Genomic DNA, 20,614 nt, shown 5'->3' with positions numbered 1-20,614 from the left:
AATATCCATGAGCTATTTTCCATGTTATCTGAAAGTATTTTTAAATTGTATGGAATATACCTTGCTGAAAAATCTTTATCACATATAAGAGTTGGTATCTGCAAGCTATTTTCTGTGTTGTCTGACAGGTTTTTTAAAGACTAAAATAGCTAAAAAAATTTAAATGAAACAGGAAAATGTGTCAATTTTAATGGTGCAGATCACCCAGATCAGATTGTTACTTGGATTTCAACCAAGATTGAGCTAACTAATTAAACAGAGGACAAACCTTCAAAACCATACAGAGCATTAGACAGAGCTGAAATTGCAACACAGCTTATCAGGTCATTTTTGACAGAATGGTTTGTGGTGCAATTGACAGAACCACAGCTAAACTAACTGTAATAAAAAAGAAGCAATACTCCTAGGAACCCAGAAAGTCTGAGTGTGCTCTGGCCTTAGGCATAGCTCAGTGCTGTGTTCAGTTCTCTCAATATCACTCAGTTTTTCTTGTGTCACTTATCTGCTCTGTCTGGGTGGTGAGGTCTGCTTTTCTTTTTCTAGAATTATAGTGTGCAAAACATGAGCCTATGGTCAAAGGGAACCATTTTTTTTTCCTGTTTCAAGAGAGATCTTGCCCATGAATAAAGCTAATCCAGAGGGAACAATTTATAACAAAGTATATTAATTGGCCAGAGTGTGATATGCATTCACTTTTAGGAAAAGATGAGAGTTGTGGAAAATAAAAAGAAAAGGAAAAATATTGTTTCATTGTTTAAGTCTTTCTTTTTATTTTTATTTTTTGAGACAGTTGAGACAGGGTCTCACTCTCCCACCCAGGCTGGAGTGAAGTGGTGCCATCTCAGCTCACTGCAGCCTTGACCTCCCGGGCTCAAACCATCTTCCCACTTTAGCCTCCCAGGTAGCTGGGACTACAGTTGTGTGTTACCATGCCCAGCTAATTTTTCTCTTTTTTTTCTTTTTTTTTTTTTTTTGTAGAGATGGGGTTTCATCATGTCACCCAGGCTGGTCTCAAACTTCTGGACTCAAGCAATCTGCTCGCCTCAGCTTCCAAAGTGCTGGGATTACAGGCATGAGCCATTGTGCCCAGACACATTTAACTCTTCTCAAGTGTACAGTTCAGTAGTGTAAACTATATTCAGGTGTTGTGTAAAACACCTCTAGAACTTGTTCAGTAGTGTCAACTATATTCATGTGTTATACAAAACATCTCTAGAACTTTTTTGTCTTGCACAACTGAAACTCCATGCCTCCATTTTCTATTTCTTTTCTTTTCTTTTTTTTTTTTTTGTACTTTAAGTTCTGGGGTACATGTACAGAACATGCAGGGTTGTTGCATAGGTATACACGTGCCATGGTGGTTGGCTGCATCCATTACCCCTTCATCTACATTAAGTATGTCTCCTAATGCTATCCCTCCTGTGGCCTTCCCATCCCCACAACAGACCCGTGTGTGAGTGGAATCATACAATATTTAGGTCTTTTTGTGACTGGCTTATTTTACTTAATATAATATCCTTAAGTTTCATCCATATTGTAGCAAGTAAGAGGATTTCAAAAGGAAAAAAAATTTAAGATTTCTTAAAAAGTTACTTTAAAAGGATAGTCACAAACAGAATGCTTTCAGGCGACTTAAATTTATAAAACAAATGTGGAGAAAGTTGATGGGACTGAAAATAAGAAGAAAATGCACTGCTTGCTTATTATTTTTCAAATTCAAATTTGTTCAAAATACTGGCCTCACCAAGAAAAAAGGCAGCAACAAAAATCACATCCATAGCCCTTAGACTACAAGTTTTCAACACTATTACTAATATATTTGGGAAGGCATTTCCTTCAAAACAAAAAAGAGAGAATCAAAAGAGAAAATACTATATTTTTCACATTATATTTTTAAAATTTAACCTTCTGTTTTGAAATAATTATCAAATCACATAGAGTTGTAAACAAATAATACCAAGAGATTCCATGTGTCTTTTATACCTGTGTGTCTTTTATCTCTCCCTTGATAACATCTTGAAAAACTATTTACAAGTATCACAACCAGGACATGGATATAATCCACTGATCTTACTCACATTTTCTCAGTTTTGCATGTACTCTGTGTGTGTGTGTTTGTTTGCATACGTACACACATGGATTTAGTTCCATGCAATTTTATCACATGTTGAACAGTCAATTTAAAAGTAGAGTTTATAGATCAAATGTATCTATTATCAAGGTGCTAGTGTTTTTATAAATCTTAGTAGCAAAGTGTTATTAATTTATATGAAAAATATGCATACATTATAAAAAGAAGAGCATGTCTTATTACTCTTATACCAGATCATTGCTTTAAACTATTTATTTTAGCTATATACAACCTTTAACATGTTTTAATTATTTTCATAATTATAGAATGACATATGTATGCTTATTTTCCCCCAAATGATTTCTTTAATATTGAGAATCAGGCTGTTTTTTATTGTATCATTGTTACCAGCAAAGTAGGGCACATTTTAAGAATCTTACTGTTAACATCTGCAGGCAATAATTGAGGGAAAACAATTCTGTTAATTTGAAAATTCACTATTTCACTTAGAACTTTTATATTCACTAGTCTTATAAAAGACTATTGGTCATTTGCATTAAGGACAATAAGACTCTCTATTTAGTTACATAACTAAATCATAGAAAATAAAATGAGTTTAAATATTTGCAAAACAAATTACTGAACCCATAGGTTCACCATTATATTCCACACTACTTTAAAGATTTTTTTATTTTCTTATATGCCTTCATAATTTTTCTAATTTTCAGAGTCTTCACTTCCTACAAAAAGAATACCTCATTCTCCCAAATCCTCCTTAATCTCATATCTAAGAAGAGATTCAGATTTTTTCCAAGTCAGAGGATTCTTTCTCTTCACACACACACAAAAAAACTTTCTTCTTCACACACAAAAAATGTAGTAGCATAATGAGAACAAAATAACTCTCATCAGATTGAAGTAACTTCTTTACATAAGTAAGTGAAGGAGACTTTTCTCCTTCATAGGGAGACCAAAGAGGTTCACAAACAGCTTTACCCATAGTAGCATGGCCTCATAGTTCTCTTTCATTTCAACAGAGACAGTATAGTTTCTTAGTTTTCAGATTATGATCTGAAGTCAAATGATAGCTATTGTAAACATATTTGAATCATTTTCTAAGGCAAATTTAATCAAGACCATTCTCAAGTACTCATTTATTCAATATCTACATTAGTAATAATAAAAAGCAAATTTCAATAACTATAAAGAAAACAACTACAGTAATAATAACTAATTCTTATATAGCAGTTACAAATATGCCACAATGTTTTCTAAATGTTTCAAATACAAATACTAATTTAATATTAGCAGCCACCCTATGAGGTAGATATTATTGTTTCTCATTTCACAAGTAGTTAAACTGAGGCACAAAATGTTAAAGGATTTGTCCAAGGTCACATGTTTATCCAGTTTCAGCGCCTGGCTCCATCCCCAGCATCTGGCTCCAGAATCTAAGCACTTAATCCCGATGCACATGCACGCCCTTGAATTACAATGAGACAAACAAATGGAAAAGGCCTGTTCCTTTGCTTCAGGATAGTTATAGGTTCATCAGAGAGAAATGACAAACACCTATAGTACAAGACAAAAAGAGATTGGGATAATTAAGACATAAACTCAGAGGATTTCTGAGTTATTTATAGAATAGGATTTTTTACATGCAGTTGGAAAAGATGGCAATATTTGTGATGTGATTCAGAGTTAGTGTGTTGACAGCATGGAAGAAAGAGAAAACAGGAGGCCTGGCTGCAGACAAGGAGAAGAGGTTCTAGGAAAGGTACCTGGGTCCCTTAAAGTGAGAACAAGTAAAGGAAACAGCTCCTCCTTTATCATGTGGGGAGCCCTTTCCGAAGATACGGGGAAAAATTCTAACATAAGTCTCTTGGTTATGGATAATACTTATCAAAATTTATGTTACAGAGATATTAATTGGTTTAACCTAATTTTTATGGAAGACACATGTATATTGTTAAAAAGTTAAGTGATGCTTTGAATTTATAATGCGAATCCAGAGTTGGGATCAAAATGCTAACTTTTGACTTTTGCATAATTTTTGAAACATAATTTTGATTTTTAAAAATATTGAGTTAAAATACTGTATTTTTATTACCATATCCCTATTAAATTGCTTGTGTTGTTTCTTCATCTTTCAGTTGTAGTCATTTTCTATTGATTTAGTTCACTTTCCTTCCCTATCCAATCACATGTATATCTTGTCCTTCACCCTCTATACTTCATATGAGGCACATAATTTTTAATATATATATGAAACTATATATATATATGTATATATTCATTGTTTGTATTCTTCACTAACTGCTTCTCCAGATTCATTGGGTTTTCTGTCGATTTCATTTCCTCGAACACTCCCTTTCTTTTCCCTTCTGAGCTGCTGGATTCTGTATTGGTTGCCCTTTATGTTCCTGTTTGCACCATGTTTTCTCTTTCTTGGTTTTCTCTCTGCTTGGTAATAACAAATCTGTTAATAGTTCTCTGAGAAATGAGCTTGAGAGATAATTCTTTTTTTTTTCTTTTATTGTTATCTTTTATTATTCTGGTGTACATGTGCAGATCTTGCAGGATTGTTACGTAGGTATACATATGCCATGGTAGTTTGCTGCCTCCATCCCCCTGTCACCTACCTTAGATATGTCTCCTAATGTTATCCCTCCCCAATCTCCCCTCCCCCTTCTATTCTTCCCCTAGCCCCCCACCCCCACAGACCCCAGTGTATGATGTTCCCCTCCCTGTGTCCATGTGTTCTCATTGTTTGAGAGATAATTCTTTGAAGTATAGCAATAACCTTATTTCCTCCTAACACTTCATTGATATCTTGTTTAGCTAGCTATAGAATTCTAGGCTTGAAACCATTTTCATCATATTTTAAAATGACTATCCATTACTTTTTGTACTTCCAGTTTTCATTGAGAATTCTATAGACATGCTGCTTTTTGAGCCTTTTATCACTGTCCTCCCAGGAGGCATCTAACATATTCTCTGCCTCAAGGCTCTAAAATTTCACAGTGGTATGCTTCCTATGGGTCTAATTTTATCTGATTTAGCTTTTATAGAATAAGCCCTTTGAATTTGGAAACTTAAGCCCTTTATCTGTTGCCTTTTGTGGAAATTTTCTTGAATTATTTTGTCGGTAATTTTTCCTTTCTCTTTCTCTGCTCACTCATTCTAGAAATACTGTTATTTGCTTATTTGATCTCCTGAACTGATCCTGTAATTCTTTAAACTTTTCCCATATATTTTCCATTTCTTTTTGCTTAACTTTCTAGGAGATTTTATTAACTTTATTTTCCAACTCTTCTTTTGCATTTAAAAATTTCTGTTATATTTTAATTTGGTGCATTTATGTTTTGGTTGTTGTACATGTGTACTTGATATGTGTGATTATGTGTGGATAGATAGATATAATAAAACATATATAAACATGGATAAATACAGATATAGCTGTGGTTAGGTTTTACGATTTCAATATCTTCCCTCACTTTTCTAATGATAGTAATTCAATATACATTTATGTCTTCTATCTGAATATTCTCTATTTCTTTAGAGATGGCTTCTATCCTTGATAATCTGCTCAAGACTGACCATAAGATGTCAAACGATAAGAAAAAGTGACTTGGTTTTGTCTACTATGACAAGGGTATTCCTTAATTCAGAGATGATGGAAAATAAATATTGTTAATATTACTTTTTTTTTTTGCTCAGAGAGTATCAGTTGTCTGGCTGCATAATCTGACTGATTATTTTCATCCTACCCACTTCACTCCTCTTTCTGGAGGCTCCAGTAAGGGTTTTTAGGTTCAATTCAAGTTTATTCTTGGTTTTTCACATTGCAAGTCTACAATTCAGTTTTCTACAATTTGCTAAATCTCTTACCACTTATCTGTGTACAGTCAACTTCCACAATTACAGTGTTCTTCACATCTTTTTTCCCTATCTTTTTGTGTATACCTTTAAATAATTACTGTCCTCATAGATTTCAATAAATAGTAAATGTGGAAATTACTGTTAAATCTACCATTTTTAATTCAAAACTTGACTTGAACTTTTTATCTACCTTCCAAAGGATTTTTTTATTTTCTCGAACATTCCAGGTAAATTTTATCTGCACACACTGAGACCATTTAACATACATACTATACTCCTTTTATTTCAATAACAGTTTCTTAAATTGTATCTTTAAATATGTCTTTTTCTTTTTTTTCAGTCACTCTAAGTATGTTTTTGGCTCTTCTTAGCCTACCCCTCCTATCAGTATGATTTTGCTCTCATTTGTCATTAACTTTTTATTTCTATTTCATTTTCTTTAGCTTACCTAATTTCTATCCTTCTATCCCTTAATAATAGCTATCTACAGTGTCTATTTTTATTCTGAATTTATTTTCATGCCTGTTATAGTTTATTTTTTAATTATTTCTTTATTTCTTAGTTCTTTAAGCTGACATTTCATCTTATCATCACATCCTTAATATCTTATATTTCTGCCTTGTTGTTAATGAAGATAGAGGCAAATGCTTTGTATGTTTTTTAAAAACAGTTGCTTAATGTTTTTCTCAATTTTTGACTCTTTTTCTGGGGGAAAATATAGTAGTCGTTTTTCATCTAATTTTTTTTTTTGAAACTTTGTGTCAGTGTTATACTATTTTTCTTTTTTAGATAAATGATTCATCTCTGAAAAAAAAATACATTTTTTCCTGGACAAGCTATTCACCATAGATTTATTTTGGCAGGAGTGTTTGCTATAGTTTTTGGCTTGCTGTTTTCCACAAAGAAAAGACATTGATTTTCTCTGCTGCCTCAGATTAAACCAGGGTTTAAGTGTTTAATTCTTTCTGTACCTTTGTCTTTTCTACTTGTCTGAAATAAAATGTTGCCATTAGGGTTTATTCTGCCTGCCCAGCTCACCTGAGTTCCTGAACTTAGAATTGTAAATATAGAGTAAGTTTTAGGCCCTACATTTTCAGGCAGCGTATTTTCTTGGTGCTTTCTGAGATCTACTGCTCTTGAACCCCATGGGCACTGACTTGATTAATTTAGCCTCTTTTTTCTACTTGTTTCCAAATGATCCTGCCTAACCTCAGAAGCCTTTGGAATTTCTAAATGTATTTTGGTGACTAAAGGTATTTTGGTGACTATGTATTATTCTAAAGCAACAGTTAGCTGTATTTTATTTTTAGCACTCCCTAATGTTGTCTAAATAGCTTCATCAATGTTTAATTTACATTCCACAAAATTCTTTTTATATGTATACATTTTACTGATATTTAGTAAATTTATACAGTTATACAGCCATTACCACAATCTAGTTTTATAAACTTTCCATTGCTCCAAAAGTTACCTTGTGCCTGTTTGTAATCAACTCCTAAGTGGTTGTGGGTTTTTGTTGTTATTGTTGTTAAGGTTTTAAAGTTTCTCATTTAAGTCTGGGCATAATGCCTCATGCCTGTAATCCTGGCACCTTCAAAGACTGAGGTGGGAGGATCACTTGAGCAAAGGAGTCGAAGACCAGCCGAAGCAAGATAGTGAGACCCCCATCTCTAAAAAAAAATAAAATAAAATAAAATAAAATAAAAAAATAAAAGTGAGCCAGGTATGGTGGCATACCCCTGTAGTCCTCGCTACTCAGGAGGCTGAAGTGGGAGAATTGCTTGAGCCCAGGAGCACTGCAGTGAGCAGAGATCAGGCCACTGCACTCCAGCCTGGGTGACAGAGTCATACCCCATCTCAAGAAAACAAGAAACAAACAAAAAGTTTCTCATTTACATAGCTATGATCATTTCAGAAATTAACTTTGCTATGTTTTCATTATTAATAATTCTAAGGAGGCTGATGAAAATTTAATGTGATAGAAGAGTACATAATTCAACATACAACTACCTCATGTCATTTATTCTTCTTCTGTCAGGTTTTTTATAGAAGATTTTCCTATAGCCTTTCAGATAATCTTTCTCAGAGGGTAAGATTATCGGTGATACACTTCAAGCACTGAGGTTAGTTGGGACACACTACTGTTCATTGCTGCTGTGATTTTGTTGTTGTGAAATCATTTTCCTTTGCAGTGTAATGTTCTGGAGGTTCCATGAAATCAACTGATAATTCTTTAAAGGAGAGAAAACCAGTTTAAATTAGAAGTTCTGAATTATTTCAAGTAAATTAATATCTTTTTAAAAATAAATTTTACACTTTATCTTAGAACAATATTGCTACATTCAAAATGTATCATGATCTGTAAAACTGAAAATCATGAGCATTCTATTTTTAATTTTATTTTCATCACTCTCAGTAGATACTTGGTTGAATAACTGTTTCCATGAACCGTAGTTTTCTGAAATCCTCCCAATAATTTGTCTTTCTCATAGTAAGGCACCTAAATGGCATGTTAGATGCACTGAAATACTGAGAATATGTGGCCCAATTTATAATTGTTTCCATGCATTTTCAGGAATAAACAAAGATGAATTAAATAAACTAAAGGGTGAGTATCTCATTCTCTGAAGACTCCAAGCTAAAAGAACAATCTCAAAAGGAGATTGGCACATCCTTATACTGCTATTTACAGAGCTGTCATTTACTGAGGCTTTCTATTTGCCAGACACAATGCTAAATACTTTATATAGTTTTTTTCTTTTAATTGAATAGTGCTTCAATCTCCATTTAAATATTTGACATTTTCCCATTTTACAGAAAAGCAGACTGAGATTTAGACTGCAGGAAGAGGCTTAGAAATGGTGAAGCAAGTATTCAAATCCATACCCTGATTCTATAGCCAAGCTTTTAAACATTCTTCTTTCTATCCTGTATAGATTGGACATCCCTATATGTAAAAGTTGAAAATTTGGATATGTTCTATGATTCTTACTGACTAATAACATAAATTCAGGATGCTCTCATCATTACTACCTGGAGTACGTATGAATGTGCTGCTTTTAAAGATTGTTCACACCACTGTCTTTTCTCACTTACGATATGTATGCAAAGGAATATGTTTGCAAGATAAGCACCATATAGACATATTGGGCAGAAATGATGATGTAAGTTTACTTAGACATTCCAATACTAAGATATTATTTATTTTATAACATAATGCCATTTTCATCAAATTGTGCAGGATATATCACTGCAATATCACTAAAGGAGCTGGACAAGCCAGCAATTTAACAGCCCAATCCTGAGCAATTTTTAAAATTTATTCTAGCATTCCTCCTTTTCTTAGTAATATAAAGCATGCCCTTAGAAAGCATAGTTTCAGAGAATCAATACTTTTTAGAGATGGTATAATTAGTACTCTATTATGATCAGAATTTGTTTTACCTTCCTAAGAAAATCCATGGGAAATTAGATAATGTAAAACATTGAAGCGATTTTACGTAGAAAATATTAGTAATATGCAAATGGAGATATATAGCCCACTGCAAATTATGGATAATTTGATTTAACTTTGATCAAAGTTTTTTATAAAAGTTGTCATGTGTTTTCCAAAAAAAAAAAAAAAAAATTGGATGCAACCAGACTACTGCATCTTAAATCAAGTCCAAAATCTTTCTCAAAGTATCTAATATTATATTCTTCAAAGTCAAATGGTGCTTATTTATTAATAAATACGTGTCCAAGTATAGAAAATGAATCAGGAGAAATACTGGGGGTTAAGAATCGACCGTGGTATTAGTCATCTCCCTTTTAAGTCACCTTCTCTGGGCAAATCTTTCTGATTTCTTCTTTCTTCTTCTTCTCCTTCTTCTTCTTCTTTTCTTCTTCTTCCTCTTCCTCTTTTTGTTCTTTCTTTTTCTTCTTTCTTCTTCTCCTTCTCATCCTTCCCCTTCTCCTCTCCTCTCCTCCCTACTTCCTTCTTACTTCTTTCCTTTCTTCTTCCTTTTTTCCTTCCTTCTTCATTTCTTCTTCTTTTTTCTTTCTCTCTCTTTCTCTCTCTCCAGGCCCACATATCTACACACATTTATGAACATACACATCAAAAAGCGTATCTAATTCTATGTGCATATATATGCATACTTTAAAAATAAAGTTCTTCATTATTTGGAGTATAGTGGAAAAATATATCTTAAGCAGCAGTTCAGTGAATGTTCACAAGCAGCAGTTCAGTGAATGCCCACACATGACTGCCATCTGGATTAAATAAAAGAACATTACCAGCACTCCAGAAGCTTCCCTCTTCTTGATTCTTGATCATTATTCCAACAGCAAACAGTACAGGTTAGCTTCACCTGTTTCTGAATTTCACATAAATGGGATCATACAAAATGTATTATTTTATTATATAGCTTCTTTCATTTGTTCATGAGGTTCATTCGTGTTGTTGCAAGTCATATTTCAAGTATTTAATTGATGTATTTTTTTCATTACATGAATTTACTACATTTATCTATTCTGTTCTTGATGTAAAGTTAGGTTATTTACAGTTTTGGAATATAAATAATGCAGCCATGAAAATTCTTCTATATATATTTAGGTGTGTGCGTGTGTATATGTATATATGTATTCTATTGGGCATATATCTAAGAGAGAATTACTGAGTCATAGGGAATATGTATGTTCATTTTAGTTGACATGGGTTTTCCAAGTGATAGAACCAAGTTACAGTCTCACTAGCAGTATATGAGAGTTCCAAATCTTCCACTGCCTTGACAATGCATGGTATTATCTATCTGTTTAGTTTTAGACATTTTGTGGATCCATCATATTAATCCCATTGTAATTTTAAGTTGCTTTATCTTGGTGATGAATAAAGTAGAGAATGTTTTTATATGTCTATTGAGTATTTGCACACCCTTTTGTGAATTATGCATTCAAGTGTTCTTTCCCATTTTTCTGCTAGGTTTGTCCTTCCTTTTATCCTTATTTGTACAAGTTCATTATATATTCTGGGAATTAGTTATTTTTCACAAAATCTATTAAAAATTTTTCTTCCTGCTCTGTAATTGACCTTTTTATTTTCCTAATGGTGTTTTTGAGGAACAAAGTTAATTTTAACATAATGCGATATATTAGTCTGTTTTTATGGTTAGTGTCTTATGCCCTATTTACAAAATTTTCACCTACCCAAAAGTCATGCAGATATTTTCATGTTAAGTTTTAGATACTTTTAAAAGCCTTTTTCTAAAATAAACTTTGATATTTACATCAACAGGTCATCCATTGTAGGATGTAGGGGGTCAGTTTTTCCTTTTTTCCCTCGTATAAATATCCAACTGACCTGGCACTTATTACTTAAAAGACCACCATTTCTCCAAACTCTAAACTCTATTTTATATTTCTATTACTTTGCTAAATTTTTTGAGTCTCTTCTTCCTATGTTTTTCATAAATCCCTTTTCATGCCTCTTGCAGTATATCAATGATTTTATTTTTTCTCCCATTTTCCTTAGCTCTGCCAGTATACTATTTATCTTCTTCAAGCTTATTTGTCTATTAATTGAATTATTTTTTTGAAGAGGCTGTTTTTTATAATTTGTGTACAATTTTTACCTGCTTCTGAAGAATATTCTGACATTTGCAATATTTCTTTCTCCTTATTCATTAGAATATTTGCAGACATCTATTGCTGCTGCTAGCCCTTTTTCTCCTTTTCTACCTATTTTTCCTCATCCTACCTTTTTTTCTTCTTTTTCTTATTCATAATAACTTGAGTGAATATAATAAAGGTTTCTTAATTGACTGGCAGAGAAGGTTGAATCAGCTGGCAGTTTGAATTTTGTCCTCATAACTATATTTTTTAAAATTTTTGTTTCTGCCTGAACTAGTGAATTTGTTCTAGACTAGCAGAAAGCCTTTTAGTTTCATAAGGATGTAAAGCATTTCTATTTTGGATATGATACTTTACTTCAGGAGTGTAGATGAGTGTAGTTTCTGTTCCACCTTATCTTACCAAGAACTTACTCGATAAAAATGGTATGTTTGGATGCTACATAAAATTTAAGACTCCTCTGGCAAATAGCCTCGTATTGTCATTCCAAACAACAGGTCATTGGTTTTCCTCCTTAGGGTGAATTACTCATTTTGGAAGACTCATACAGTATCCATTCTGTGTCTCTCCTTCTCTGTAATCTGTTATGGGGTTACGGACACAGTCAATTCTTGTTTTATTCATAGCTGGAGGTTTGTTTGCAATCTTTGAGCCTATGAACCTGACATTTATGCTCTCACTCAATATGGAAATCAAAAAGTTGACTGTATAGAACTAGAGAGTGGAATGTTAGTTACCAGGGGCTGGTTGACTTGGGGAGAGGGGTTGGGGAGGTTTCCTCAAATGATACCGCATTTCAGTTAGATAAGAGGAATAAATTCAAGCCATCTAGTGTGACATGATGACTATAGTTAATAACAATATATTGTATTCTTTAAAATGCTAAAAAATAGATGATGAATGTTCTTACCACAATAATAACTATGTAAGGCAATGAATATATCAACTGCCTAGATTTAATCATCCCACTATATATATGATATATATAATATAATATATAAACATATCATTATATATTTAATCATCCCACTATATATATATAGTGGGATGATTAAATCTAGTCAGTTGATATATTCATTGCCTTACATAGTTATTATTGTTGTTGTTTGTGTGTGTGTGTATATATATATATATATATATATATATATATATAGTGGGATGATTAAATATATAATCATATATTTATATGATTGAAGTATACATATATATACACATACATATATACATATACTTCAAAACATGTGGTACATGATAAGTATATATAATTTTATCTACCAATTACAAATAATAAAACTATTTTATTTTTTAAAAATATAAATATTACAAACTATTTTTACTATGAAATACAATACCAAAAGTTTATTAAATATTTTCATTTGGATGCTTTAGTTTATTGCTGGTTTTCCTTTAAAATTAATCCTGTTTTCTCTTTTATTTTTTTTTAACTTTTCAGATGCAACAACTGTTCCATGAAAATTATGAACACAATCGGAAAGGTTATATCCAAGACCTTCACAATAGCAAAATCCATGCAGCCATAACACTTCATCCCAACAAAAAGCCTGCGTACCAATACAGGCTGCATAATTACATGCTCAGCCGCAAAATTTCTGAACTTCGCTACCGCACCATTCAGCTCCACAGGGAAAGCGCCTTGATGAGCAAGCTCAGTAACACAGAAGTGAGCAAAGAGGACCAGCAGCTAGGAGTAATACCTTCTTTCAACCACTTCCAGCCTCGGGAGAGAAACGAAGTGATAGAATGGGAGTTCCTGACAGGGAAGCTCCTTTACTCAGCAGCTGAGAACCAGTCCCCTCGACAGAGCATCAGCAGCATTTTAAGAACAGCACTGGATGACACCATCCTACAGGTGATGGAGATGATCAATGAGAATGCCAAGAGCAGAGGACGGCTCATTGACTTCAAGGAAATTCAGTATGGCTACCGCAGAGTTAATCCCATGCACGGGGTAGAGTACATTTTGGATTTACTCCTTTTATACAAAAGACACAAGGGAAGGAAATTGACTGTGCCAGTGAGACGTCATGCCTATCTTCAGCAGTTGTTCAGCAAGCCTTTCTTCAGAGAAACTGAAGAGCTGGATGTCAACAGTCTTGTGGAGAGTATTAACAGTGAAACTCAGTCATTCTCCTTTATATCTAATTCTTTAAAGATATTATCTTCTTTTCAAGGTGCCAAAGAAATGGGAGGGCACAATGAAAAGAAAATACACATTCTCGTCCCTCTCATTGGAAGGTATGACATTTTCTTGAGATTCATGGAGAATTTTGAAAACATGTGTCTTATCCCAAAGCAGAATGTAAAGTTAGTCATTATCCTTTTCAGTAGGGATTCTGGCCAAGATTCCAGCGAGCATATTGAGCTGATAAAAGGATACCAGAACAAGTACCCCAAAGCAGAAATGATCCTGATCCCAATGAAGGGAGAGTTTTCCAGAGGTCTTGGTCTTGAAATGGCTTCTGCCCAGTTTGACAATGATACTTTGCTGCTATTTTGTGATGTTGACTTGATCTTCAGAGGAGATTTTCTCCAACGATGTAGAGACAATACAATTCAGGGACAACAGGTGTACTATCCCATCATCTTTAGCCAGTATGACCCAAAGGTAGCAAATGGGGGAAATCCTCTCACTGATGATTACTTTGTATTCTCAAAAAAGACTGGATTTTGGAGAGACTATGGATACGGAATCACCTGTATTTACAAAAGTGATCTTCTGGGTGCAGGTGGATTTGATACCTCAATACAAGGCTGGGGACTAGAAGATGTAGATCTCTACAATAAAGTCATTCTATCTGGCTTAAGGCCCTTCAGAAGTCAAGAAGTAGGAGTGGTGCATATTTTCCATCAAGTTCATTGTGATCCTAACTTGGACCCTAAGCAGTATAAGATGTGCTTAGGATCCAAGGCAAGTACTTTTGCCTCAACCATGCAACTGGCTGAACTCTGGTTAGAAAAACATTTGGGTGTCAGGTACAATCGAACTCTCTCCTGACAATGCAGGCAACACATTTTGCCTTTTTAAAGGGGAGTTTACCTCATTGTCGGTTGTTATTATTTTTATTTTAATATTGTTATTTTTATTATTATTGTTGTTGTAATTTTATTTTGTTGTCCTGGTCTTAAACTACTCTTGGTTGTCTTCCAAAGGGTGTTTGTTGACCTCAAGCAAGAAGAGTCTGCAGTTCACTGATGTTTCAGATTTCTACTGAAGTCAATATGTGTTATTACTTTTATATATCTTTATTTGAGATTGAGTTAAATCATGGCAATCAAATGACTTTTGAAGCTCATTCATCACAAGAGACAGCTTAGAAAAATGTTCTCTTGGGGCTTAAAGATGCAATATAGACTTTTATTTGGTTTCTCAAATTCAATGTGATACAAATATTTACTGGTGAAAGGTACCACAAAAGTGCTTTATGCTTCCTATGGGGAAGGGACTCTGTAACATAAACTTGAGTTTTGTAATTTATACAAGGACTTAAATATATAGACAATAATTTTCTTCATCTTTAGAATTTTTAAAGTAAATGAACACCTATGATTGTATGTTTATTTTTTAAAAAAGGTTTTAAAAATTGAGGAGTTTTGTTCTACAAGCAACCGGTACTGGCTACCCTGGTCTTAGGACAATTATGAGCTCCTCACAACTGTCTGCTATAAATGCGAATGAACTTTATTTTCTCAAGGAAATATGATTTAATTAAATATTCATGTACATTTTAGAAGCTTTATGAAACAATGTCCTTCATTTGCTGGCAAGAAGATAAAATATGACAGAACCTGTTTATTTATAATAAAACACAGGTATAGCAGTATTCTTTTTCAAAAACACTGAAGAGGTTTTGTTGTTTCCTTTTAGTCATACATGATATGTTTCTGTTCATATTCACCAAAACATGCTTGCTGAGCAGGCTTGAAAAGTTAACAAGGGATTATGGTATGTTGTTTGTATTATTATACTGGAAACCCTATCCTTCGTAAGTGATTAAAATGAGCAATTTCTTTACCCAATAATTTACAATCTGGGAGAAGCATCCTTCCTCAATCTCTTCAGCTTTGGGATCAAGCTAACCCAAGAACAGTTCAAAAATTGCCTTTAATATGGGTTGGAAGGTATCTCAAAAGTCTCTGAAGAAAATATGAATATAACATCAATTTTACAATTATTAAAAACACTTCAGGAAATCTCATTTAATTTCACATATCATTCTTTGACCTGGATCAGTGGTGTCCAGTTTCCAGAAAAGCGTAATTGAGGTAAAGAATTGTTAAGAGAAAATGAACATCCATGCAAAGGAGTGTCATTAAGGCATATTTTTAAAATCTTATTTCATAAATAGGTAATACATTTGCATGGTTCCAAAATCAAACAAAATTTTTAAATACCTAAAGCTGTTGGCCCCACTCCTCTTCTACCCACATCTGTCTCCTGACCACACATAACCACTGTTTGGGCTTTGTGAGTGTTGTGTACCTGACTTTCTAGAGTTTCTGAAGCACAGATTTTATTTTTTTACCCTCTATACACAAAATGTAGTAGATTACACATATTGTTCTGCACTTTGATGTTCTGCTTCTACTTAATGAAGAAATAATTTGCATCAAAATTGATTTGAAAGTAATTTGTTGTAAATTGTTGCCATTGTTTTTAACTGAATGTCATGAGGCCACGTATTACTTGCCCTGGTGATGAGTTCCTTACATGTTGACAACCTGTTTTACCAAAGACATTTTAGGAGCCTTAACAAATAGCATTGCTTAATATTAAGACAAACAGGATGGCAGTCTCCTCGACTATAACTTATAATCTTAATAATGTTAAGTTCATTAGAAAAGAATTAATCACATTTTGAGATGTTAAAATGCTCATATTGACAGGGCCAACAATTCAAATTGATCTCTGCCCTAATATTGTCTCTGGCTTTCACAAACCCTCACTTTAATCACTTATTTTCTTATATTACAAGACTTAGCTCTCTTGCAGGCTTTATTTTCCTGAACAGTAAATATATTAACATCCAGTAAACATAGTCATTTGGGAAACTCTATTACCGAATATTAAGTATTAATTATTTTGTTAACAAAGAAAAGAAATCAGTGACTGATCTGCAACTCAGACAAACGAAATATAAGGGAGTTTTGCAGAGTTAATAAATGTAAAGCCCTAGTTCAAAACATTCCAAGACTTAGAGCATTAGGAAGCAGCTGCCAGGGAATGAAATGGCATTCTGTATTATATGATGAAACCATGCTGATGAAACAAGGGAATGCAGAGACTTTGTTTGAACTTAATTACACATGTACACACTATATTGTTAGTATAGGAGCATTTAAAATCTATTATATAATTTTGCATTCAGCCTTCATATAATCTTTTTCAGGCAATGCAGTATTATGTCACTGAAAATACAGGGAGAATGATGTTAGTAAAATTGAGTATTTTTCTATCCACATGGTATCGATTACCTAAAGCCTCTAAGTTTGAAGGGCAACACATTATATGAATGCAACCTAAAAAAGCACAATATATGGAGGTGCAGTAGTCCATACATTGTGGTGTTACCTTATCTGGATGGCTGTAGATATTCTGTTTCAATGTCAACCCAAGAATAATTTCATCAGCCTTCAATGTCATCTTATTCATCATCTGCTGTCCACTCAGCACCACACTATGCATTTTATTTTTAAGTTTAATTCTCAGAACAGCTCTCAGAATATTGATATTACTTTCTTCATTAAAAAGATATCGAAGCTGAAGCCACACATGGTTAAGTAACTTGTCTCAGATTCATACAGTTGGCATGTTGTAGAGTTAAGATTTAAGCAAAAGCCTGTCTGAATCTCAAGTGCCTGTTTTTTCACTCTACCACATGGCTTCTCAGTTGCTGGCGGGATATACAAAACAGTGGGGGAACAAAGGGATTCCTGAAACCATGCGCATATGAGATCCACTATTCAGCTTGCTCCTGCCGAATGCTTTTTCTGTACTGAGCTAAATTTACATGTTTTCTCAGTTAAACCCTCTTCAGGCTTTAATCTCAGGTGTCTACCACTTTGCTAGATCCTTCTGTGTACCATTGTGTCACAGAAGGGTAGGGTTTTTCTGTCTACCTGCTCAAACATCACTGAACTTCAGCCAGGAGAAAACTGTCCAGAATTTCTGGTGCCAACAATATTCCTTCTATATCATCTCAGCACCTGAGTGTCGAAACTGTCCACACTGATGAACACCACCAAATAATTGCTTGACTATTTCTGTCGCTTTACCCATATGGACATGGTATAAGCAATGTTGTCAATGCTGAAATAGTTATGAACATAGGAGTTGAGTCCATTATGCCTAGTTAACAGATAGGGAACTACAGGAACGAAATACCCACATGTGTAGACTGATAGTCCAACCAAGAGAATAAATATTCCCTGGAAATAAATAAGTTATGAAGTTGCTCAGTTTTTAGCATATGAAACCTGGAGGCCATCTCTAGATAGCAGCCCCATGGCTGGGTCTCTCTCATTTCATTTTCAGAGGAGCCCTGGAAAGTTATTTCTTCTAGAAGTAGCGCTCACTAGATGAGGTTCCCTACTAATGGTTTCAGGTTGCTCAGGTGAGACGCTGTGGGTCTGCCTGCCCTGGTCAACCCTCAGCTAGGACTTCATTGTCCTGGGGGCTATATTCTAAGGTAGACTTGGATCTAGAAAGAGATTGCTGTGTCTCTTCCTTTTCTCTTCATATACAACAGAAAATATGCCTATGCAGATAAAATATAAATAATCAACAAAATATTTGTAGCTCCATATTGACCTTGATGATAAGATTTATATGGGGAAATAAAGGTTTCAACATATTTTGCATTAGATGGCCAAGCTACATTTATCATCTTGCCACCTCCCCCTTTCTAAGTCACTGCACCTGTGGCCTTGCAACATGCAGGAACTTCATGTGCTTATCCTAGCAACGTATATCATGATTTCAGGTAATCTGAAGAATTGTCCACTTACATTTGTGCTTAATTATTGATGGCACATCTCTTCAGGATGTAGCCTGCGATTGTGGATATTACAGAGTGAATGGGAAAAATGGTGTCCTTAGGGATAATAAAAGAATTTGTTATCAGTTCTTAGTGCTGCTGACTTTCCTACCTTCATCCATACTCTTATTAGCATTTAATTCCTGCCGAACAAGTGTTGGAGTATTTTGTCTGTGCTGAGGCCAGGAGCCTCCTAGACGTTTATTTTCAACCAGTGGAAATAGTGGTGCCAGATTGGTGCCAGTGTTGTTCTGCCTCTGTCCGCCCCATAGCCTCTTTCACATGCTGGCTGTGCTGCCAAGCTTGTCACGACAGATGGCTGGAATGATTTGAGGAACCAGCAATGATTCATGCTCCCAGGTGGTTATAGAGTCAGCATCTGCATCAAGCAACAAACTACTTGGCACTAGCACAAAGTACCAGGATAGTCTATTGTCAACTTCAATTTGACACCCAGTTGTCCATTTCCCTCTTCCTTTCTGATCTCAAAAGCTGCCAAGGTCTCAGATATATGTGGAACTCTACTCCATGCAGGATTTTATTTCAATCAAATTCAATCAATAGGTATTGTATTCATAGGTTGGTGTCAATGCTGAGATTCTTTGGTTTTGTTATCCATTATGCCTGAGTATACATTTTTGCTATTCCTTTACCATCCAACCCCCATCTTTATAGGTTCATTCCTGGAGGATTTGGTAAACATCAGATTAGAATGATAAAATTGTATATAAAATGGTCCTATTATAAAACGACTTCCAACAGAAAAAAAACTAACACAGTAACAACAACAACAACAACAAATAAACCACAATACTTGCTCATATCTGTAATGTTAACTGATTAGCAAATACTTATTGAGAGCTTGATTGGGAACAATACCCTGAGGTGGAAGCTCCAAACCTGTGAAAACACCCATCACATGGAAGCAAACCTCTCAGTACTATTAGACCTCCTTCCTCAGGGCTGTTCATCTCTTTTTCAGTTCTTACACAGCCACTATCCTTCAGACTCCCATAAACACATTTTCTTATTTTGCCCAAGTAGGGATAAATGTGCGTATATACCAAATGAAATCTAAGACCTATAGCCGAATTACAAATACAGATGTGAATCTACCTCAGTTGCTGCGTTTTGATTCTTGCAACAAAGGTTCAAATTGACATTGGTCAAAAATAACTCAGGATCAAAGTTTCATATAAAAATGAAAAATACTTCAAACTGTAGAGTTTGCCACTAGGCTAATCAAAAGTTCATATAAAAATGAAAATAAATACCTCCAACTATAGGGTTTGCCACCACCCCCAATAATTTTTAGTATCTAATCTATTAAATGCTCTCTCACCAAAATGGCTCTCAAGTTCTTTTCCCTTTCCCTTCCATATCCACCAAAGTGGATCCAACACCTGCTTCTAAAAGAAGTATCTTTAATAAATAGTAAATAAACAAAATGTTAAAGACATGGTACTAAGAAACTGCACTATTTTCTTTTTTTAACTTGACTCCTAGTTTTCACACCATTCTAACATGTTGACCTACTTTAAAAACACTTTTTCCTTTTTTTTCCGGCCATTAAGAACTTCCCTGTCTCTCTAACTTAGAAACTAGATGATACAAACTTTATGCAGTTTAGACTACAAGTTTTGTTTTTTTTTTAATTTTACTTTAAGTTCTGGGGTACATATGCAGGCTTGCAGCATTGTTACATAGGTATACACATGGCATGGTGGTTTGCTGCCTCCATCCCCCCTCACCTACATTAGGTATTTCTCCTAATGTTATCCCTCCCCAATCTCTCCACCCCATGCTATCCTTCCCTTAGTCCCCCACCCTCTAAGAGAACCCAGTGCGTGATGTTCCCCTCCCTGTGTCCATGTGTTCTCATTGTTCAACACCCACTTATGAGTGAGCACATGCAGTGTTTGGTTTTCTGTTCTTGTATCAGTATGCTGAGAATGATGGTTTCCAGCTTCATCCATGTCGCACTTACTCTAAAATT

General features: G+C 34.3%; 1 protein-coding gene across 2 annotated transcripts in view; it reads left to right on the top strand.

Annotated features, from left to right (window-relative positions):
• Window positions 1-20,275, top strand: part of CHSY3 (chondroitin sulfate synthase 3) — a 290,568-nt gene extending 270,293 nt beyond the window's left edge. The window contains exon 3 of one of the 2 annotated variants that reach the window (XM_003920630.4): window positions 13,017-20,275. In XM_003920630.4, coding sequence (XP_003920679.2) covers window positions 13,017-14,579 — 1,563 coding nt within the window. In that variant the 3' untranslated portion in view covers window positions 14,580-20,275. The remainder of the gene's footprint in view (window positions 1-13,016) is intronic. The other variant, XM_074381824.1, reaches the window with a different exon arrangement.
• Window positions 20,276-20,614: the final 339 nt, after the last annotated feature.

Source organism: Saimiri boliviensis, chromosome 1 (assembly GCF_048565385.1).
Source record: "Saimiri boliviensis isolate mSaiBol1 chromosome 1, mSaiBol1.pri, whole genome shotgun sequence".
Classification (NCBI taxonomy): domain Eukaryota; kingdom Metazoa; phylum Chordata; class Mammalia; order Primates; family Cebidae; genus Saimiri; species Saimiri boliviensis.
This window is presented reverse-complemented; position numbering and strand designations above follow the sequence as displayed.